The 23,303-nt window shown below is 37.9% G+C and overlaps 1 protein-coding gene across 1 annotated transcript; it reads right to left on the bottom strand.

The window, feature by feature from the left end:
- Window positions 1–13,159: 13,159 nt before the first annotated feature.
- LOC137725362 (abscisic acid 8'-hydroxylase 4) lies at window positions 13,160–17,092 on the bottom strand. The gene is made up of 9 exons (XM_068464021.2): window positions 16,289–17,092; window positions 15,826–16,156; window positions 15,230–15,379; window positions 14,894–15,142; window positions 14,713–14,802; window positions 14,414–14,492; window positions 14,197–14,303; window positions 13,918–14,036; window positions 13,160–13,498 (listed from the first exon to the last, which is right to left on the bottom strand). The coding sequence occupies exons 1-9, from the start codon at window positions 16,486–16,488 to the stop codon at window positions 13,375–13,377; spliced, it is 1,449 nt and encodes a 482-aa protein (XP_068320122.2). The 5' UTR covers window positions 16,489–17,092; the 3' UTR covers window positions 13,160–13,374.
- Between the last annotated feature and the right edge of the window lie 6,211 nt (window positions 17,093–23,303).

Here is a 23,303-nt window from a genome sequence, read left to right as displayed (position 1 = left end):
TACAACCCTTGACTTCTATCTTGAGTGTTGTGCATTTCAATTGTGGAGTTTGAATTTGGTATGAGCATATGGTGTCACTGGTTCTCGCATCTAAGTAGTAGCATTCCATTCATGAGATCATATCTAAACATGTTTAATTACTCCAGAAATTGCGTTCTTTGTTATAACATATGTGAGTACTAGTCTTTCATGTTTACATCAATCTTCTCACATATAACTAGTGTAGGGTGTGTAGTCAGAAAATCTGAGTGAAAATCGAGTGCATAACTAGTGAGGAATTAAGGGAATTCTCTAAGGCATGTTACTACATTCAAAATGTGTTTTAATTGATTAAATGCGAACTAGTGAATGGTGACTATGATTAAGTATGTGCTCGAGGGGAAGAAAGACTAAAAGCTATGTGAGTAATGATCTTTGACATGTCATGTTTCATTGGAAATCCCTAAGGCAAACGTTGGAAGGTTTAGGTTATGTTTTGTTTGTTTTGTTTCGTTTTGTTTATTTTAGTTGTTTTGTTTTGCTCGAGGACTAGCAAAAGTTAAGTGTGGGGGAATTTGATAGGAGCATATTCATGCGACTTAATTAGCTTGTTCTCGTGCATTTATGTTGTGTTTACTTAGCTATTTTAGTGTTTAAGGCTACTTTTGTGTATTTTCAGATTATAAGGCCAAAGTGTGCAAGAAGATGCAAATTGGAGTATTTTGGAGCGAAAGAGGAATGAATGAGTTGAAGATTTGAAGAAACGACGAATTCCTACTCCAACGATGAATTCTTACCAAAACGAGGAATCCTACTCAAACAAGGTTTCCTATTTGAAGTAGGAAAGTTAACCCTAAGTTTCCCGTTTTGGTAACCTTTCCTAATCTTAAACGTCCGTATTTTCTAGCCACTTTGAAGTCTTTGTAGGCGCTTTAGAACACAAAATGAAGGCCCTAGTCCAAATTCTAGCCCTAACCCGTGCCTTTCCCCTTGTTTCCTTCCCTTGCCGTGCAAGGGGGGGCACTTTGGTCCCATTTTATGCACAAAAATCCTAACCCTAATAACCCTAATTCATTTTTATTCACTAGCCGTCACACCCTAATTGATTCAGCCACTCTCTCCCATTTCCTCCATAAGCCGTAGCCATTCACCCTAATTCCATCCCATTTATTCCCTTTCTAGCCGTGGCCCCCCATATATTATTTGACCCTAATTTCCAACTTTTTATTCCATTCATCATTCACCCAAAATTACAACAAAACCTTGCAGCCAATTCCCATTATTTTGCCGTGCCTTCCACCATTTTATTATTCTCTCCACTCTCCCAAAAGCCGTGCATCATTTACCCTAATAAATAATACATACTAATCAGCCATGCACCCTAATTTCTATCTAAGCCGTGACTCCCATTCCATAATCATACAGCCGCAGCCACCCTTCCATTTGGCCCTGCAATCCGTGCCTTCCCCATGAATTTCCAGCATTCTCCCTAAGCCGTATCCACCCTAAATTACAACCAAGCCGCATCACCCATTCTCTCCCATTTTTCCTCCCAAAAACTGTGCAGCCACCATCACAGATTTTCTCCCATTTTTCCTCCCAAAACCGTGCAGCCACCATCACCCAAAACCTTTGCCGTGCCTTCCTCCATCACTCCACAATCTTGCCGCACATCTTTACCACCCTAAACCCATTCCCAAACTAAAACAACATCCAGAAATTCCCAAAAACCTCACTGCCGCAGCAAGGAGAAGAGGAAAGAGGAGCTTCGACGCGCAGAAATTCAAGTGGATTCGTTGGGCGTTCTAGGTGTAATCAATCCTTTGTTCATTATGTTTAAATTAAATTTTATTTTTCTTGTTGTGAACATGAGAGGCTAAATCCCTATTTAGTTAGGGGGTGATTCGAAACCATGTTTATGCTTGCAATATGATTTGATTATTTTTGGTTGGAATTTCATGAATGGTGAATTCAATTTGTTTAACTGCTTGATCGATAACTTATTTATGTATGTTGATTGAGAGTGCACGCTTAATTTTCATGCATGAATATGACGCTAGAATATAAGTGAATTTCACCTAATAGTTATGAACTTATTTTCACAAGTAGTGGAGGTTGCTTATAAACAATCGCGTTAAATGAATTCTTGGCACTAGTTTCATGCTCATCATAGTAACGAATGCCTCGTCAACACTTATAGTTTTCATAATGCTTAATGATCTTTGATTGTATCTTTATTGTGCTTTTCACGTAAAGGACTTTTAGAGAATGTTTTGAATTGCGTTGCGCTAACCCATCCAATTCATTAACTTAAGGAAAACTTGACGGTTAATTTAAGCGGACCTAATTAACCCGGGGTGTTGAGTTTCATAATTCATCGAAAGACCAACTGAAAATCAAATTGTATGCAAGTGTGACATGTGTGGAGAAGAACCTTCTAGCTAGCATTCATCCATATTTTCATCACATTCATATTTATATTCTGCCTTTTAATTACAATCTTTGCATTTAGTTAATTTCGTCAAAACCTCAATCCCCCTTTACTTTAGTGTCTAATTTAGTTAGAAAGTGTCTTAGTTTGTGTTTATAAGTGTTTTGCATTCTTTGAGTCTAGTTTAGTGTTTTTAACGTTTGTTTTACGTTTTTGAGTCAGTTTCCAAGTGATTTAGTAATCCCTCCTAATCCCCGGTCTAGAATGATCCCTACTTGCATCTTTACTACAATTGTCAAAAGAGGGTTTTAATTTGTGTGCTTAATTAGTTAGCATCACCCATGCATTGGCTCAAAAGCACACTCAGTGTTTGAGTGACCAATTTGACCACAACATTAATAGAAATCCTAAAGTTTTTCATAACACAACTATATCCATGTTTGCTCATTAGCATCTCTCGATAGCCAACAACCAGAGGGGTAAGGATTTAGAGTATTGACTACCACTTTAGCTTTGAGAAAATCAGGTGCAATAGCTGGGTCCTCTACTTCCATCACTTCCCCTATTTTTGAAGCAATTCTACAGACATTAGCCCTAGAGCTAACATTCAACGGAACCCCATGTAACTGTATCAAAAAAGGAACCATCTCTAGGTTTATTTCTTCCAACGCTAGGTTTGGCGGCCACCTTTGTACTGAAAAGTTTTGCTTCATAACTGCCCAAGGTACTAGACTAAGTATAGTTTTTGCCGTATTTTCATTTGAAGGATATATTTGTGAAAACTAGTTCATTTGAGCAACATCTATGCATGCAATTAACAATTGAAAGGCGGAATCATGCTTGTATGCACTCAAAAACAAAACTTTACCCATGAAATTCAAGGCCTAGTAGTTGTGGTGAACCAAGACTCAACTTAAATCTTAAAGAAAAAAGTTGAGAAACTTTTATACCTTTGAAGCACCTCTTTGCTTAGCAAAGGATATTCACCCATGTGAGGGTCTTATTTCCTTAGTCTCCTTGCTCCTTGACTCCATAGATCTGGATGGAGGAACTTTGCTTTTTGGCTCCATGGCTTCTTGGATGGATGAAGGAATGGATTCTCCAAGTTCCCAAAATGGGGAACCTCTAAGTCTCCACACCAAGGAGAGCATTGAGGAAGAGATGAGTGACCTAAAGGAAGAAAGATTGCTAGCTATTTTCCTCTAGGGTGGCCGACCTCTTAGAGAAAAAAAATGAGAGCTTGTGTTCTTTCCAATTTCCTCAAAGAAAACCCTAATGATGAAATGGCTATAAAGATGCATTTATACCTCTTAATCTTATGGCTGCCCTTGATGGGTTTATTAGGCTTTCAAGCCCTTTGTATTTTCAAGTTGTCATACAACTTGAGTATTTGGACTTGACATTCAAATCCCATTGGACCTTGAGGCCTAAAACTAACTCGAGGTCTAATACGAACTTATTCATTTGATTAATTAACATATTAATTAATCTTAGCCATAAATAATTAAACCATTTAATTATCCTTACTTATCTTCGTTGTTTCTTCAATTTCTACCTTACACGGTGTACAATCCATTAGGCTCCTTTTAGCGAGGCAGTGGGCGATTAGAACTCTTGAAATTGATTGTGAATTGAAACGTACTTTCAATTCTCCCTTTAGTGATTATACACCTTTAGGGCTTCCACAAACCATGAGTGACACCTAACAGTATATCATGGCTACCCAAGCTAATCAAAAGAGGTGGAGAACCTATTCAATTTAGGATTACAATGCAATACGGTTTTTCTCTAATACAATACTCTTGACCACATTGTTTGGTTTGATAATTTATTCATGTCTACTATCCAAAGTGATTCTTTTACTTATACGATTACCTTGAATGCGATTTGGAACGACTTCCTAAATCTTACTCATATTCTGGCCAGAGATTCTTAATCATATCATAAAGTATTCTAACTCAAATGGTTTGAAGGTTAGAGATCCCTTGTTGTGCACTCACTTGCCTCCATGACTAAGTGGCTTAACCCCAACTATGTCGTGGACACCCTTTGACGGAGTGACTTTGACATAGTCAAAGATCAAGGACCTATCCACAAAACAACTATGATGCCTTAGGTTAAAGGGCTACTTTGCATTATCCCAACCATGAGTTCTCATGTGACATGCATATGAGAACTCTTTGTTAATCACATTCAATGGGCTCATTCTCTATTGAACACCTACATGCTTGTCTTGGTGTCAGTCACACCAATGATTCGAGACCAGTCACTCTTTCTAAGAGAAGACATATCACGTACTGATCTTAACGGATCGTCAATGCCCAATTAGCAATCCTATGATCAGGAACGTTTAGGATATGTATACGAAAGAGAATGGTCTCATGAATCTAACTTCTTTAGATCACATTCTCCCAATTACATATTCCTACTTATCGTTTAAGCATACAACATTTATATGAGAGGGCTTTAAACAATAATCTTTTCCCTTTATATTAAACTAGATTAGTTTAACATGTGAAATATCTATAAAGCATCATCATATGATTAGCTTTAGGGCACATTTCCAACAATCTTCCATTTGCACTAGAGCCAATCAGCTTGGTCATCGGTGATGATACCTTTTCTGAATTCATTTCAAAAATAGTTGAGTAGTAGGCCTTAACAATGGATATCTATATGTTATCCACATAAGCAACCTTGAGAATAACGACATCACCATTATACATGATTCTCAATCATGTGGTTCAGTCTCTTATTTGAGTTCGGATGTTGATGAGACCTTGATTCCTTGGCTTGACCTATCACCCCATTAGTGTCGTAGTGTCGGTACACTAGAGACACTTTCTGGTTGGAACCGAATGGAGAGTTCATAAATGAACTTTCCCATCCAAACAACATTGTTGCAAGCTTCTATATGGCGATATATTTTGCATGATGGAACACACTAAAGTCATTACTTTTAATGTTTCCACCCAAATAACTCTTTAGTCATAATAAAGAGATATCTAATTATCTCTTCATTTAAAATGAAAAGACATTCAATGATGGATACGATATTAGATTCATAATCTAATACATTTACGCTTCCATTGCGTTACTCTAATTCTTCCTCATTCTTGAGGAATCTATCTTTTAGTATTTCTTAAATACTTAAGAACTCAATCGACAGTTGCCATGGTTCTGATCTTGGGCTTGCACTGATATTGTCTTGTACCGATCTTGGCACAACTCATATCAATGTTTTTCATACAATATGAAATACGTAAATCACCTTTCTACGTATGCATAAATGATTATATTTACGCTTTATGCTTCTTTGGGAGTCAAAAAGGGTACATTCCCTTTTTGAAGAGCAACTCGCACTCTGACTGGAATTGTCATTTCATTTGAAGTTTATCATTCGAGAAACTTCCTACATATATCGTTTATCAATAGGGATTGAGATAATCCAATTATGTCTTGAAATCTATCATTATAGATTTCCATCCTATGTATATAGACTATGTCTCCCATATAAGATCAGTCACCACCCAATCTTCACCAGGAAGGCCAGATTAAAGCACTGGATATCTTTGAACCCCAGCCCCCCCATGGCTTTTTCTTCAATAAGCAATCTTAGGAGGCCCATTGAACCCCCTTACGGTGCTCATTTCCCCTCTACCAATAGCTTTGAATAGATTTCTCAATGTCCTTGCAAACCCTGATCGGTAACTTAAAACAACCCATCACATGATTTGGCATAACCATTGCCATTGCTTTTATAAGGACTTCCTTCCTTGCTTGGTTGAAAAACTACTCAGCCCATCCCGCCATCTTTGTCTCGATCCGCTTCCGGACCTCTTTGAAGACAACTTTTTTTGAACGACCAAAATTAGCTTGAAGCCCAAGGTACTTTCCAAACCCCACCTTACTTTGAATGTTCAAAGTACGCTCAATAATCTTCTTATCCCGCTTCTTAACCTTTGACCCATAGTAAATAGAACTCTTTGCCATATTAATCTCCTGACCCAACCCCTCCGCATAAATGTTCAAAATGTCCTTCACCCCTTGCATATCATCAAAGGTCGCATCACAGAATAACATTGAGTCATCAGCAAAGAATAAGTGTGAAATAGGCATCTTATGTGGTACCACCCTCACCTTGTGGAAAGCTCTTCTCTTCATACCATTCTGGATTAGGGTAAAGAACCCTTCAGTGTAAAGAAGGAACATGTATGGGGAATAAGGGTCACCTTGCCTTAGCCCTCTTTGTGGCAAAATATACCCCGTTGGGTTCCCATTCACCAAAATGCTGTAGAAAGCAGATGAAATACACTTCTTAATCCAACTGCAAAACACTAGAGCAAACTCCATCTTAGCTATCATGACTAAGAGGAAATCTCATTCTACACAATCGTACACCTTTGCCATATCCAACTTTAAAGCCGTACCCACCCTATCCTTCTTTGTTTAATACATAAGAGAGTGCAAAATCTCATGTACTACAAGAATATTATCTTGTATATATTTCCCAGCCACAAAGGCTGACTAATTCTCGCTAATCACCTTAGGCATCACCCTCTTCATCCTATTCGTGAGAACTTTAACAATGACCTTATAGCTTACATTACATAAAGCAATAGGCCGGTACTGCAGCAAGTTCTTCGAACATGACACCTTCGGAATGATAACCAAATTTATACGGTTTAGTTTCCTTAAGAGCTTGCCTGAATGCCAAAAGGTTTTGACTGTGTTGATCACATCCACTCTCACCACTTCCCAATGGTCCTGATTAAAGCTTCTGAAGAAACCATCTAGCCCCGGAGCTCGCATGGGTGGGATTTGGAAAACAGCCTCCTGAATATTGCCATCAAGTACCGGAGCTGTCAATAACAGATTGTCTACACACAACTCATAATTTCATCAATTTGGTACACCTTATTGGACTGAAAAAGGTCAGACAAATAGTCCACCGCGAGAGAACAGATCTCTTCTTCACTCTTATGCCATACCCCCTGCGGATCCTCCAAGCCATTTATCTTATTTGATTTCCTTCATTTCATCGTTTGTGCATGAAAAAATTTGGTATTCTTGTCACCTTTGTTAAGCCATTGGACCTTCGAATTTAACTCGCCAGAAAGACTCTTCCTCCTTATGCGCTTTCCTTTGCTCTCTTTCTTTTAGGTGCACCCCTACCGAGGCAAATTCCTTTGATTGGTAAGCTTCCCTTAACTCACCTTTTAGCTTGTCAATGGTTTTTTTAGAGTTTCTGGCTTGCTCTCTATATCACCCCTTGAGACTCCTCCTGACGGACTTCTGCTTTTCGCAGAATCGAAAGCATAAGAGCCCCTAGCCTCTTCCTTCCAATCTTTAGCTACCTGGTTGCGGCACTCTGCCAACTTGCTCCATCTTACATCGTACATAAACCTTCTTCCCCTCCATTCCTCTGACTTCCTTATGGTGAGTAGTAGCATTGAATGGTCTGACCCTTCCAAAGCTACATTTAAGATTTTTGTGTCCGGGTATAGGTCATGCCATCCCGAACTTGCTAAGCCACGATCAAGTCTTTATTAAATAGGCATGAAGTCTCTATTATTCCTTCGGGTAGCCTTCATAACCTAAGTCCAACAGTTCATTATGAGCCATAAACTCCCTGAAATCCCTCATGTTAGCCACTAATCTATGATTTCCCCCTTCTTTTTCACCATTGCACAGTATATCATTAAAGTCTCTTATTAGGAGACAGAGATCATTTTCCTTCTCGATTTGATTGCTAAGCACCTTCCATTGGTCTCACCTTTTTTTCTCATCAGTACTAGTGTATATGGAAAATAATTGCCAGTGACACTTTTTGCCCTAATCTAATTACAAAATCAGTATATTTCACGAAGAGAACCTGTGAAACATCTTTCCAGAATAAACACAAACCACCTCCAATTCCTCTAGGTTCCACTGCATGGATAAACGTCATTCCTAGTTTTTTCTTTAGTTACCCATAGCGATTGCTCTTGTTTTTTGTTTTAAGCAGGATCACTATGTCAGAGGTGTAGAGCTTATTTTGCTCCAGCAAGTTGTCAACTGTCAGGTCACCCCTGATACCCTGACATTTCCATACTATAAGCTTCATAGGGACTTAGGATACCCCTCAAGGCTAGTTTCCTCTGCCTTAGTTGTGGCTTTAGTCGAGCGCTGTCTTACACTCCTGGGCAGCACCCTTATTGCATCATCAGACTCTTCCATTTGCATAAGTCCTCACTTTTTAGCCTTTCCCTCCCTCAAGATAACATCAATAATTGGCCCCAACTTAAACATGTCTGAGTCTTGGGTGTCCACCGTTGAAACCAGCTCTTGATTCTCATGTGAGTTCCCCTCCACTCCAGTCGCCTGTCTTGAGTAATCCCCAATATCGTTTTTAGAGTTACTGATTGGATCCTCCTCCATCGGCATGAGATTCAAATCAATCCTACCTCCATAATCCCCTTTTGTTTTCACCCCCTCACAGCCCTTCCCTCTTGTGGAACCTTCCTCACCCTCAACCAAACTAATCAAGACCATATATTTTACCCTCGGTGCCACAGTTCCCCCCGGTCCAATCAGACCTCATCGAAAGCTCTCTCCCTTGCTTCCCCTCACTTCTTCATCCCTCTCCTTTTTGGCCCTGATCTTCTCCTTTGTCGTCAATCTGGTACTTTCTGTGCCAAAATAAAGCTTCATTTTTAGAGGCTAGCTGGTTGTATCATGCGTTTCACCATCACCCGCACCCTCACTCCTCCCGGTGCCATTGCCTCCTACCCCACTCTGGTAACCCCCTCGGTCATACTCAGAGGGGGAATATTGTGCAATTGCATCCAAAATGACCCAAGAGTAAGGGGTTCCCATCGATTCTTACCAGCGTGTGTTCTGTTCTCCACCATGACTAAGTCATCCTTGAAAGTCCAGGGATGGTCAGCCTCAATCACACGAATCAGGTCTTGTTCAGTCACAAAGCAGGCAAGGAACTGCCGACCTCCCAAATCTCAAATCAAGACCCCACTCTTCCCTCTCCACAAAGACGCGAATATGTCGATAAACACATCCCTATGCACCTCCTTGGTCGTGAACACCTCAACAATAGGACAAAAATGAAACCCAATCAGGGCCTCCTCAACTTCCTTTCTTCCCATGACAATTACTTTCCTTTCCTTCTCCAATAACTTGAGATTGGATCCTAGCTTCACCCCAGCTCCTCCATGTCACCTGCCAGATCAGGCTCGCCCATAGTTCCCGGCCTCTTGCTGGTCTTTGATAGGTCCAGCTTGCACGACCGCCCGCCATAGATCTTCAAGATCCAGAACGAAAATTGCCCGCCAAAAGCACTTGTGAAGCCAAACCCTAGGCAACTTTCTCCTCCTTTCAAGGCACAATATTTTTAATAGCAGTACTAAATATTCAAATGCTAAAAAATAGTTAATAGTATTTGTTGAATGTTCTCAAAAAGCTTATGCTTACTATGCGTTTGGTCTGTTAGTGCTAATTTTGACTTTCATATTAGGAGATATTCTTCAGTCGGTACACCGGCCCCGGGGGGGGGGGGTAAGGGTGTTTTATGTGTGCGGTCAAATGGCCACGTGGTTAGGTTGTCGGGGCCCAATACTAGGGGTGGGGTGTTTTGTGTTGTGTGTGCGCGGTCAGATGACCACATGGTCATGTTGTTTGTGCCCAAGAATTTCCACATATTTAGAGCTGGTCGGACCCAAAAATAAAAAGATATTAGAGCTATATTGGAAGCATGTAGAAATTGGGTTTTGGGGGGGGGGGGGGGGGGGGGGGGGGGGTAGTGAAGGTGGAGGGCATATTGGTAGGAATCTTTCAGACAATAATAATTTAGGGTAATTCCAATTTCAAACTAGGGTGGGGGCGCCCCATTGTAGGACAATTATGTTTATCCGTTTAACTTTTTTATTTATTTATCCATGTATGTCCTTTAATTGAAATATCAAATTTGGGGCCAAAAGGGACCACCAGCAAAAGCACATTTGCTTCACAATTTGTAAGCAAAATAGTAGGGGTGGGTGCGGATCGGGTTGACACTAACAATATAACTGAACTAACTAATATTTGATGGTTTGCTTGAGTTTAGTTTTGACCCATACCACCATTGAAACTGAACCAAATGAAACCAATGTTAATCAGTTTGATTCGGTAGGTTTGAGCTTATTCAACAATAAATAAATAAAACGTTCAACATTTCAAGAGTTTTAATCTTCTAAACATCCACACATCTCATACATTTCAACTTGATTGAAAGATTAGTTTTTTCCGAATATAAAAGGTTCATCAAGTCAAATAGAACTAAGTTTCAATTAAATAAAATCTCCTATTAGCAAACGATTTATTAATTATAACCTCACATAAGTATAAGATACATTTAAATCTCCTAATTGTTAATAATCACTATAACTTATACATACGGTAAGACCTCCAAATAAGCTATAATAAGTTGATACATGTAAAATGAATAAGTTAATAGCTAAAAAATACATAGTCGTTTCGGTTTAATTTTGATCAGCTTTAAAAGTATCAAAATCGAACCAACTCAAAATGTAATCGGTCCGGTTTGATTTTTAAATTATTTGAGCTTTTTCTTGCTGAAAAAATGAAACCAACTAATATGATTCGGATCAGTCGGTTTGGTCGGTCTAATGCCACCCGTGCAAAATAGGGAAATCAATGTGTAGTTTGCTAGGCCTCTCAAGCTCTCACCCTCACAAATCATTGTGTAGTTTGCTAGGCCTCTCAAGCTCTCACCCTCACAAATCATTCAACCTCTTTGCCCTTGTGGTGGGCACCTGCCTTTCTTTCTTTTTTTTTCGTCCAATCAACGGCACCTTTGCTATTTCTCGGCCAACCGACTTCCTGACAATTGGCTCTTTCGTGGCCACTGCTAAAGACCCCCCCACGTGAAGCAATGTGCAAGTTCCCATCAGGCGAACAATGCCAATCTCATGAGATAGGTGGAACAATTTTTCCGGAGAAATAAAAAACCTTGCCTATCACTCCCGTCACACGGAAGTATTTTTCGAAATGTTCTTACGAAACGGTTGTTTTCAAGAAAACCAACAAATTGTTACGTCCACAGTCAATTTAAAGAAAATGTATTGCGTGTGTGTATTTTCGTATGGTATACGTTAGAATTGAATGTGCAACAAATGTCATTGCAGTACGATGGAAGATGAAATGAGATGAGAGAAGGAGAGTAAAGTATGGGAGAGAAAATACATGGTATAAAATGTGAGGTTTAACGTCTGTACTAGTGCTTATTATGGTCGATGGGCCTCCACCTCCAGTCCAATACATCAAATGAGATAGCAAACTTTTGTAAACCCATTTGGATAAAGCAAATTTATTGCGGAAGAAAGACGTCTTTGAAAATATTTTCCATACAACCATGTTTAATTACAAGAAATTTAAATTGATAGTTTTGATTCTTGAGTTTCATGTGTTTACTAAAGTAATGGGTAAGTGAATCTTTTTACTCTTTAACTTTCCCTTACGTTTACTTTTGTGACACGTAAGGAAATTAGCTGTCTGTAATCAAATACGTAAAAATCAAGAATCAAATCAACTGGGGGGCGCTAATTGATTTGATTCCCTTTTGTTACTTCTCCTACTTTTAAACTCCTGATTCTTTCAATTTTTCGTTTCTGCTAAGTGAACGTGCCCTTAATTAGAAATTAAAGCAATAAATTGCAAAGTTAGAAGAGTTGATTAAAGTAAAACGAAAGCACATTTGAAAAAGCAATGTATATTTTAAAGCTGTTCATAATAGGGTAGTTATGAGCATTTTCGGTACAACCCAATTGGAGATGCTCCTGGAATAGACTAGACGTTATCCAGTATCTTCTTGGCAAGATGCGGCGTTTGATGGCAAATATTGCTCTACGTGGTGACACATTTAGGCCCATGCGTTGTTTAAAGCTTTGTGGATTTGACCAGAGAGATGTGGACTTCATGGTTGTTTGTGCGGCATTTGCTTTGTTCGTTGCCCTTGTTGTATTATTTGGCCTAATATTTTTTCTATCTTACATACGTCTTTTATTGTATTGTGGAAATTTTATCTATTAACATGAAGCATGACCATTCAATTGCTTGGTTTAGGCGTTTTGAGTTATAGTATGGTCCCTTCGTTTTTGTTGTCTTGTCATGTGAATGGAAGTCACCTTCATGTTGCAAATGACAATAAAAGGTTGGCTTCTCTTCCATCATGTTGGAATCTGATTCTCAATGTGTCATAAACAGTGATATCTTAAACAAAGCTTAGCTATTGATCTCCACCTTATTGATCGAAGAGGCCAAGTGTGTAGTAATTTAATTAGTGTTCACTCTATTAGAAGTACCAGCTTGAAGAGCTTTTGGAACTCAAAAACAGTTTCTTTAAAAGCGCTTTCAGTCATTTTAAAAACATTTCTAAACTATATTCTAGAAAAATATGTTCTTTCTTGCAGTTGTAATGTTGTATATTTGTACTGAGAAGGCACATCTAGCTTGAAGCATTTCCTTCTTGATATAATAGTGCCAATGACTATTTGGTTTAATGATATTCAATATCTATTTGTTGGATGTTTTGAATTTAAATTTCATCGTCAACAACAAGTGAATAAAGTAATAGTTTTTTTATTTTTTTTTAATTTTTATAAACTATAGCTTGAACATGTTTTGTTATCACTACCTACATTTGATTAGCTTAGAACAAAGTTACAATAATAGGCAATAACAAATCCGCTCATAGGGTAATATAAAAGGATTACCCCTTAATCATTGAAGTTTCTTATAGAGATGATCAAAATCACCCTTAAAAATTACATGGAAGATAAATGATAGACTACTTCTAAAGACATAGAGAGACAGAGATCCCCATCTGAAAAACAAGAGGACTAGTGAAAATTAATTGGGTTTTAGGAAGGTTATTAACATGAGTAATTAAGTTGGTTGGGGAAGGCGATCAATTAGTGGCCCCCAAGTTTTGTTTGAGATTGGTTGGATTCTTTCCAAAATCTGGCTGGTAGTCCATGCTGAGGAATTGGAAATGGACCATACTGAATCCCACTTTGTGATCCCACCACTTCCCACCTGCAATCACAAATCATTATATCAACAACAAGAGCTTTCTAATTTGGGATCAACACACAATCTTTACACATTTCAGTGAAAATGTTTTAACATGATTGTTTTACCAACACGGTTTTAGATACAGCGGATGCAATGCAATAGCTGAACTTGAACATTAATATCATAATAATTTAGTTTGGTTTTCACACACATCTTGTTTTGTTACACGTTACATGTATTATGATTGTATTTCTGTCCTTTGAGGATCATCACTCTAATGAAAGTTTGTTCGAGAAAAAAAAAAAGATTAGATGCAGAAACAATAGTAAGTTGCATCAAATTTTATACATATTATTCTTTTTAAGAACCTAAGGATATAATGTAGACAATTCTAATGAAAAAAAAAACAAAAATGATATTTGCATATTTGCATTGTGTACCTGAATTTGGTCACAAGGTGGTGGACCAAACTGAGCATCTCCAACTTGGCAAGCTCATTTCCTGGACAAGCATGCACTCCTTTCCCAAATGGCATGAAAGTGCTAGGCCTTGGACCAACCTATTTTGCCCACAACCACAAAAATAAAATATAAGGAAAAAAAATCAAGTTTGATCTTTTCCATAGAATTTGTTTTTGTTTGAGGAGAGAGAGAAGGTAAAAAAAAAAAAAAAAGCAAAAAAAATGACAGAATCCAGCTGATATCAGTGTCTCTACATACCTCAAACCTAGATGGATCAAAATTTTGAGGATCTGAGAAGAATTCTGGACTATGATGTATGTTCCTAAACAATGGCATCACCTTCCAACCCTTTGGTATAAGATATCCTGCAATATTTTTTTGATCAACTTTGAAACGAAATTTATGGAAATAAAACCTCTTTAATTACTTGTATTTTTCTACTTAAATGGCATAAAAATGAACTTAAATTCCTCACCTTTGAATTCTACATCAACCACAGCTTCCCTAAATGTGAAAGATATTATACTTGCCATCCTCAAGCTCTCCAATATAACCTGAAATTTCATACATATCCAGCTCAGTAAAATTTTTCCCATTTAAAAAAAAAAAAAAATAGTGATTTTCAGGCTCATTTTTTCACTCTGCACTCTCCTATTAATTCTGTACATTAATGCTTCTTTGATTTATTCAACGGCCGGAGAGGGTAGAGGAGAAAATGAGTACAAAAATCACTTCGCTTTTGAATATTTGGATGGCTAGTGTGAGTTGGGTTACCCTATATGTGAGTGGCATGTTCTTAATCAGTGCCCAACTCAAGGTCTTCTTACATACTTCATTAGCTTCATATATGGCCTTCTGCTCAGCCTGCAATAATATATCACAGCTCAACATAAACCAATCTTTCACTTGTATAATTTGTGTAAAATTTGCAAACTTTATAGCACGAAAATTTTACCTCCACAGCTTCAAGAATTTTCGGGTTATCGTGGAGGTACTTGAGAACCCATGTTAGAGCACTAGCTGTAGTGTCTTGGGCTGCAAACAGAACTCCAATGATGTTATCAGAAATTTGATCCTCAGTTAAAGTTTGCCCATTTTCATCTTGGAAATTCAGCAGATGACCCAATAAATCATTCTGCATGGTTTTCTTTTCCTTCCTCTCACAAATTATCTGACTCAAAATCTCACCAAGCCTCTTCCTTGCCTTTCGAAATAAAAAGGGTTCTGTCAGTTTAAAAAGTCATATGTAATATGTTAAATTTAAATATAGATTTAGACCAGTGTTGCTTACCAAGAGAGCTTTCTGATATGCAGTTCCAGGTATTTTTGTTGGGAAGGAATTGTAACCCTTATCAACTATGCAGTAATTCTCCTTGAGCTTATCTCTGTAAGTCTCATCCAACTGACCAAAGATAGCCAGAAAGCCAACATCAAAGGAGAACTGTAAAGGGACAAAATGAAATCCATATAATTAGAATAATATTTACTTGATCCAAACAAAACTGAAGGAAGTAACTCATAAAATAAATAAATAAACAATAAAAAAGTAAAAAACACATCAATGACATGTGCTTATGTGTGTAAACTACATAAGACAAACACATAAAAGCATATTAGAACAAACCCACCTACCAAAAAGACTAAGCAACATGGGGTTAATTAGAGCGAAAGACTAGTTTAAAAAGTAGTTAGCTTCTAATTAATTACTCAGCATGTTGGTAAAAAAAAAAATTGGATTGTGATTATCACATGTCCGATTTTTCCTTCTGCACTCATTTTCTTTGATTCTTCTTTGATTTATTCATTCCAAAGACTTTGGAAAAAAAAAAAGAAGTTGAAGAGAAAAGAGGAATGTTTTTGGAGTCAAATTAAATATGTACTACTAACCTTTTTCATCTCATGATACGTGTTGATGACTTTGCGTCCTTCAGCCCATGAGTCCAAGGCAGAAATGACCAATGCTTCAATGTCAGGAACTAGTTTCTGAATAGTGTTGGGATTGGGGGACAGAGAGTTCTGAATGAGTTTCCTAAGGCTACTATGGTAATCTCCTTGGTGAAAGAAGAGAGCAGAAGGACCAATCAACTTCTCCTTGCTCTTCGGGTATGTGGGTTTGAACAAGTGGGCATGAGTCACCAGCACAAACTTTGTGGCCTCAGGGCTTGCCAGCATGACACAAGGGCATCCAAGTATGTGGGTTTTGAATACATCTCCATACCTGATGAACACAAGACAGAAGGGAAAGATACAGCAAATTAAGATCAAATTCATGTAGAAGAAACATTAACATATATATATATATATATATAGCAATTAGGGTTTGGTAATATTGATTGGATTAGATTAGAACCTTTTCTGCTTTGTAGCAAAGAATACGTTTGGGTCCATAGAGTACATTTGGAGAGTCTCCCCTATGTAAGGCCACCCCATTGAGCCTGGGGGGAGTTTAGCTTTGTGCATACAATTTCTCTTTTGTTTCTTTATCAAGTGGTATGAGAAAAGAGTTGAGAGGAAGAGGAATATGCATATTAAAACAGAAGCAATCTCCATACAAATGTAGCACCTCTCTCTCTCTCTCTCTCTCTCTCTCTGAATACTAGTAGGGTTTCTGATGAATAATTAGATGAGTGTGTATACGAAGAAAAAGATGGATGATGGATGATGGCTGCGGAGAACAAGTATGAAGTCAATGAGAAGAGATGAGGTGGGTTGGGGTATATATAGAGTGAAAAGGAAGAGGTGGCCTGACGCTGCAGAAGACAAAATCTGATTTGGGTTTAAAAATTAAGAGTGAAATTAATGGTGGGTACTAGAAGTTACTCTTGCCATGAGATTCAATGTTCTGACTTGTGAATAACAGCTGCTCCTATACTATGTTGCTTTAGGATAAGAACATGGGAGTAGGATTCTCTCTTTTTTTTTTTCTCTTCCCTTCTCTCCCCTTCTATTTGTGTGGTCACGGTTAAGCCATATCAACATGTCATCCCTCAGAATATATAAGAATTAATGCATCATCTTATAAATTTTTTATTTTTTTCAATGAAATAGGAATTTTTTTTTTATACGAGGTAGCTTTCAAATTGGATTGCCATAGTCATCTAATGTTAAGCTTCTGACAGCTAGAAAATGTTTCCTTTCCTTTTTTTGTTTCAGTGAAAGAAATGGTGTTTAAATTGGACAGTTATAGGTTTGTCACTAAATTTTGGTTGAGGATATAAGTTGTATGCTAAAGATCTAATAGTCCTTGCTGTTAGGTGATTTATATAATAATCCATGGATGTCACTTCAAATGATTTTATGTATTCGCATGCTAAGAAATGTAATCTTCTGAGAGGTTTAAGATGAAATTTTCACATGAGTGAGAATTCCTTTTCCATTTATTATGCATGGCGGCTAACCAGGGTTGTCTTGGTCAAGAAAGGAGGTCTCACGATAAAACCAATTGGCTATATAGGGAATAGTCAAATCTCTTATAAGCCCTTGCAAAGTTATTCCTTTCATCGATGTAGGACTCATTTATATTCAAATTCTCACATGCCTCCTCACATGTGGTGAATTGTCAAGCTAAACACGTGGACAATAGGGTGACGCGTAGCATGTGTGGCCGTTGGACTTTACACATGTGTCAACCTGCTCTGATACCATGAAGAAAGTTGAGGTTCCATCAAAAACCAATTAGCAATATGGGGAGTAGCACAATTACTTATAAGTACATGCAAGTTCCGTCCTTTATCCCATGTGAGATTCATACTCACGCACCCTCACGTGTGACGAATTTTCAAGCCTAATACGTAGACAACACATATTGGGTGGCCATTTCACACATGTAGAGATGGCAAGGGACAAATTGGGTTTTGATGTGCAATCCCCATAACCGAGCTCGTTTAGTTTCTCTGAACCCGAAACCATAGAATCTTCAAATGGGGATTCCCCGTAACCGAACTTGTCGGGTAACGAATTCCCCATTGGGTAACGGTTTTCCACATTATGATATATCTTTCTTATGAAAAATTAAGCAAATGTTCCTTGTATTATATCCATCGCCTCTAAGTTCCTCAACCATTTCCTCACTGTCTTCCTCACCCTCACCTTCTAAATCTTGAGTATTGACCACATCTAGAGGTGGCATATTTTGGGGCTGAGCAGTATGATTTCGTATTTCTTGGATCTGAACTCTTGGGTTCAGATGATATTCTTGAATAGAATCAATTGGAGCAGATTGTTAAACACTAAATTCTCCAATCCAGCAATATATTCAACCATCTGGGTTACTTATTCTTGTCGAGATATTTGACATGGCATAGCTGTGAGACTGTTATTTTGGTTATGGTTTTGAGTCATAGTCACGCCTGTTATTTTCTGGGAAATTATACAGGTGTTACGGCGAGGGGTTACTGCTTTTGGTAATTGAAATTAATTTGAAAAGTTTTGTTTCGGTCACTCACATTTTCTATTTTTGCACCCCTCCAGGTTCTAGCAACAGAGTTTCGTATCGACGAGGATTCGTGGCACTTTTTAGTACAAATGTCTTCTTATGATGGTATAATCATTATCTTACCTTATTGTACTATTCCTATGCTTTGTATCACGCGTGAAATGGGTCCAAACCCACTCATCGCGTACTCGTGTACTTAAGCACTTTTAGGTTTTAATTTATTCATATTTTATACACTATCACACTTTATGGCTTCGTCACCTTCCAGGTGTCGGCAGCACAGCTCGATTCGAGATCCTAGTGGACATTCCGGGTCGAGGCGTGTCATAGCACCCGTTCTAATCCAACTTTAAGATGTGTTAAAGCTTGCTCCACTTCGGCTTTGACCTTATGTTCTTGCTCCAACTCTTCTCGGGCTTTAGTGAGATCCGCCTTATAGTCATCCACCTTCTTTTCATCAAGAGTACGTTCGTCTGTGTACTTCTCTACTTCCTTCTTATGGGCTTCTTTTCATGGCTCTTGGTTCCGCCTGCATTCTTCTAAGTTCCACTGACTGAGCTTGTACTTGTTGATTAAGCTTCAATTTAGCATCTGATTCCTGTAAAACCACTCGAGATGATGAATATGCTCCGCTTGTCGAAAGAGGGCCACTTTTGTCCATAATAAGCCTGACCAACATGAGTGAGAAGGAAAAGACCAAATTAATGAAATCATTTACGAGAAGGGAATAGAGAGTTACTTTATAACAGCTTCCGTAACACGACATCATAACGTCTTCGAAGGTTATGTGAAACTTCTTGTAATCCATAAGAGAAATCACGGTGCCAAGAAGAGCCCAAGCATAATCTGTGTTTTGAAGACTACTGGCATCCATTGAAAGAGCGACGTGGTTTATTGTAGGTCTAAGCACGAACGGAGGCTGCATCCTTATCTTAGGTCTAGATGGAGCAATTAGGGAAGAAGTATCAGTCCTAGAGCTCCACAGATTTGGGTAAATCTCTTGCCACCAAAGGAGTGTAAGTTGGAGTAAAAAGAAGTTATGGGGAGTAGACTTCTGTGGGACAAGGTGATGAAGCTTTCTGCTACTGTGACTATTAGGCATCAATTTTGGAGTCAGGCGGTTGCTGGTGCGATGGTTCTTTAGAAGAAGACAGATGAAATTGAGGTACTTCAATGAGAAGTTACAAAGCAAGTTGCTATAATATTGTAGTTGTAAAGGTGGTGTCGCGCTTCTTTTTCCTCAACATCAGAGTCTCTTCCTCCGTTTCTTGATTCTAAGGTACCGTATCTATTATCGGCGTACATGCTTGGTAAGGAGGAGCTAGCAATATTGAAAAGGTAGAACTGGATCGTTTACTTTTTTTCTTTTCTGGAGTTGGGAAAATTTTTGGACTTAAAGAAATGGATCCGTTCATGGATATTCTTTGCCTCAATCCATTCTAGATCCACAATGGGGAACTTTGAGCAATGGTTGACGGCAAGACTTTTCCCATGCTTAGAAAAAGACTGGGGAAGATAACCACTTCCAGTTGTAGTGCTTGGTAGGAATCTACATTGCTCGGTTGATCAGCTCCAGCCGACACACCCCTATGTCTACCAATTCATTGATGAACTGTGGATTAGGAGAAGGAGTAGCCCTAACTCTAACTCCTGCTATATCTTCTTCCCAATCCCTATCAACAACCAGAATATCTTTGAACCAATCTTTATCCTACCAAGGGACATCTAGGATGTATGGTTCCCAAATAAGGCTAGGTCTTGGCGTGAAGTAATAGTAGCCATCATAATTTTTTTATGCCCTGTATAGCACTTTAAACTCTTGAAGGCCGAGATTAGCCCCGTACCATTGATTGAGAAGCTTGAAACACATGATGATATGAAGGTGGTTGAGGCTAGGTCGTAAATAGCCATGTCATAGTTGACCAAGATGCCCTTCTGGAGGTCGAGCAAACGAAATCTTAGAACTAGGTCTAAGAACCATGGATGAATTTTGGTGCAAGGATGTTGGGGATTAGACGACGCATGAAGATTGACATAAACATTATGGTCAGTTTCCCACCAGACTTAAAATAGTCTTCTTCATAATACACAGTGACCAATATTGTGGTATTAAGTAATCCCAGAATTCGTTAGGAAAAAAATTAAGTAGTTGGTCCTGCTCATGTGTCATATAAGCACACTAACATAATTTTTATATCAAACTCTAATAAAATAACAACAATGATATGCGGTAATAATATTCCGGAACAACATTAATCGATTTTAGAATTGAGAAACCAAAGTGAGCAGAGAGGATCAATTTAGGGATCAATTGCGATATTTAAAAAAAAAAAAAAAAACCACCTCCAAATTATTTATAAGTTATTAGAATAGATGATGTAGAGCAAAAACTAATGAAGAAAATTTTGGAGTTGTCATGTGGACTTTTACCCACAAGTGACGAGATGCTCTCAATAAATTAGGAAGGCCCACATTCATTCCACGCGTTTTTCAACCCTTAAGAAGACCTGAGCTACTAACTACGACTTCTCCAAGCTCTCCTACCTATAGCAACGAGAAAAGTCAAATGTATTAAAGATGAGATTAATAACCACATCCTATCTTTGAAGCTTTCCTTATTGAAGACCAACTTAATTAAGGTAAGCAATCACCATAAAATTCAATCAATGAATCCATAAGATATTCCAAGATATTCCAAGATGTTATTAATTAAATAATATCTTTGGGATGATTTCTCAAGCATCTTTAAGATATTCTAGCATCTAAAGGTACTTTCCTACTACATCCAACAGATAACACAATTGGCCAACTGGACGTCCACACATGACATGGAAATCCCTACACATGTGACCGGCTATCTCGCTATAAATACCCTATTCTCCAGCAAATTCTAGTAAGCTTTTGTTATGCTATTAAGTCCTAAACTTTCACTCTTCTCAAAGAAAGGCATCTGAGTTCCATTGGCCAAACACCCCCCCCCCCCCCAACTCCACTGGCACTTTGCTTTGGTCTTTTGATCAAATGTGTTTAATTGTTTTGTAGGTGCAAATTTATCAAGACTAAAGATGGCAGATTATTGCTACCACATATGATACCTTTATTTATAGAGTAATGTTAGGAAGACCACATTTACATTTATAAGTACACATTGTTTCACCTCTCTTTATTTATAGAGTAATGTTAGGGAAACCACATTTACATTTATAAGTACACATTGTTTCACCTCTCTCGATTAAAAGTAGGATCTAGTACACGTAGTTCCTCTTTTATTCGAAAAGTGGTCATAACGTGATCTCCCTAACATTTACTTTTATTCATGTTAGTAATATCATTACCATTACAATTATGTTTACCAAATGGCAAACATGGGCAGTTCGGACAATGCAGTGTACGTTTAGGAATTAATGGCCCTGATCTTGACTCGCCTAATCTTTAACCCATCACCAGCGCCAACATTGATTTTCTTTCCTCGTATTCATTATCATTCTTACCAATGGTGGTTCTTCTATAAATTATCATCAGCTAACAAATATGATCCATATTTATGGTTGACTGAGATTCAATGAAAAATATGATTAATATCTCATAGGAGGCTGATTTTACACCCGTAGCTTTGCTAACATGAGACGGACATGCTTTTCCATTAAAAGCAAAGCGTACGATACATTCATGCTTAATATTTCCCTTAAAGGTAGTTATGAAAATGACCTGATTAGTTAAACCAAGAAACGGAAAATGTAGCTTTTAGCCTGTTCATCAAGATATGTGGAATCCGAATAGTTGATAGTACAGTAGCTAGTGAGCAGTGATCTGAAGAATGACATGCCTCCCTCTGCTTTTGCTCCATGCCAGCAACCAATAAGCAATCATGGCAAATCTACGTATATTAAGCACGCTTGCAGATATAATATAATAAGGAATGTGATATTTATACATCTTTCTAATTTTTTTATCATCGGATTGGACAAGTTAAAAAAAATCAATGAATAAAAATTAATAAAAAATATGTAAAAAGTAAAAATAGATGTGTGGATAGCATTTTCTTATAATAATCTTTCGTTAGATTTGGCAAAGAGAAAGGCCACTGCGGTACGGCTTTGATTCATCCCTCTCCCTTGGATTTTCCTATGATTCTTCAGGATCCACTTTCCACGTATGACTCTGACCTCCCACTAATTACACTCTTCACTTCCAACAAGTAATTTACCAAATTCCGATCCATTGTTAGATTCCGAATCTATCGGTCCTTTTGATTTTCAATCATGTGTTGTTATTGTGTGAAGTTCAAAATTATCATTGTTTTAGTGTTTGAATTTTATTTGAACAAGTTGATCAATACTAAACCGTTAATAAAATCACATTTTTAAATACAACTAAATTATTAAGATTACAAACTACCATAAATTGATTTTGAGTTGAATGTTCTTGTTAGTTCTTTATAGTATTATACCAAAAAATGCACATATCTTTCAACGACCACATGTTATCAACACAATCTATAAGTAATCCACATTGTACGTGATACTAATTTCAGTATCGACTAACCCCAAATGCATCTACTTTCTTTATATTTGACTAAACATGTATAGCTAGGCGGAAAATGGTCAACAGTATACCATGTGGATAAACTATAAAGAATATCTTAATCTAATCCTTGTGCGGATCATGATTGAGCAATAAAGACAAACACATGGATATTTCAGAGTCTTCACAAGCAATACTAGTCACTTTCACAGCATTACAAGGCAGCCACTGATCTTATTTATCCACGCAAAGATTTTGTTTCCCTCACAATAAAAAGGGGACAAGTGGGTACATTTTTTTTGTTAATATCCTTATCTTTCTCTAAAAGACTGTCATCTGCAGTAATCAACAAAAAAGATCAAAGTGCCCCCGGATTGAGACCGACGGGGCTACTGCTTCACATATT

Source organism: Pyrus communis, chromosome 5 (assembly GCF_041283825.1).
Source record: "Pyrus communis isolate YQ-2024b chromosome 5, ASM4128382v1, whole genome shotgun sequence".
NCBI lineage: Eukaryota > Viridiplantae > Streptophyta > Magnoliopsida > Rosales > Rosaceae > Pyrus > Pyrus communis.
This window is presented reverse-complemented; position numbering and strand designations above follow the sequence as displayed.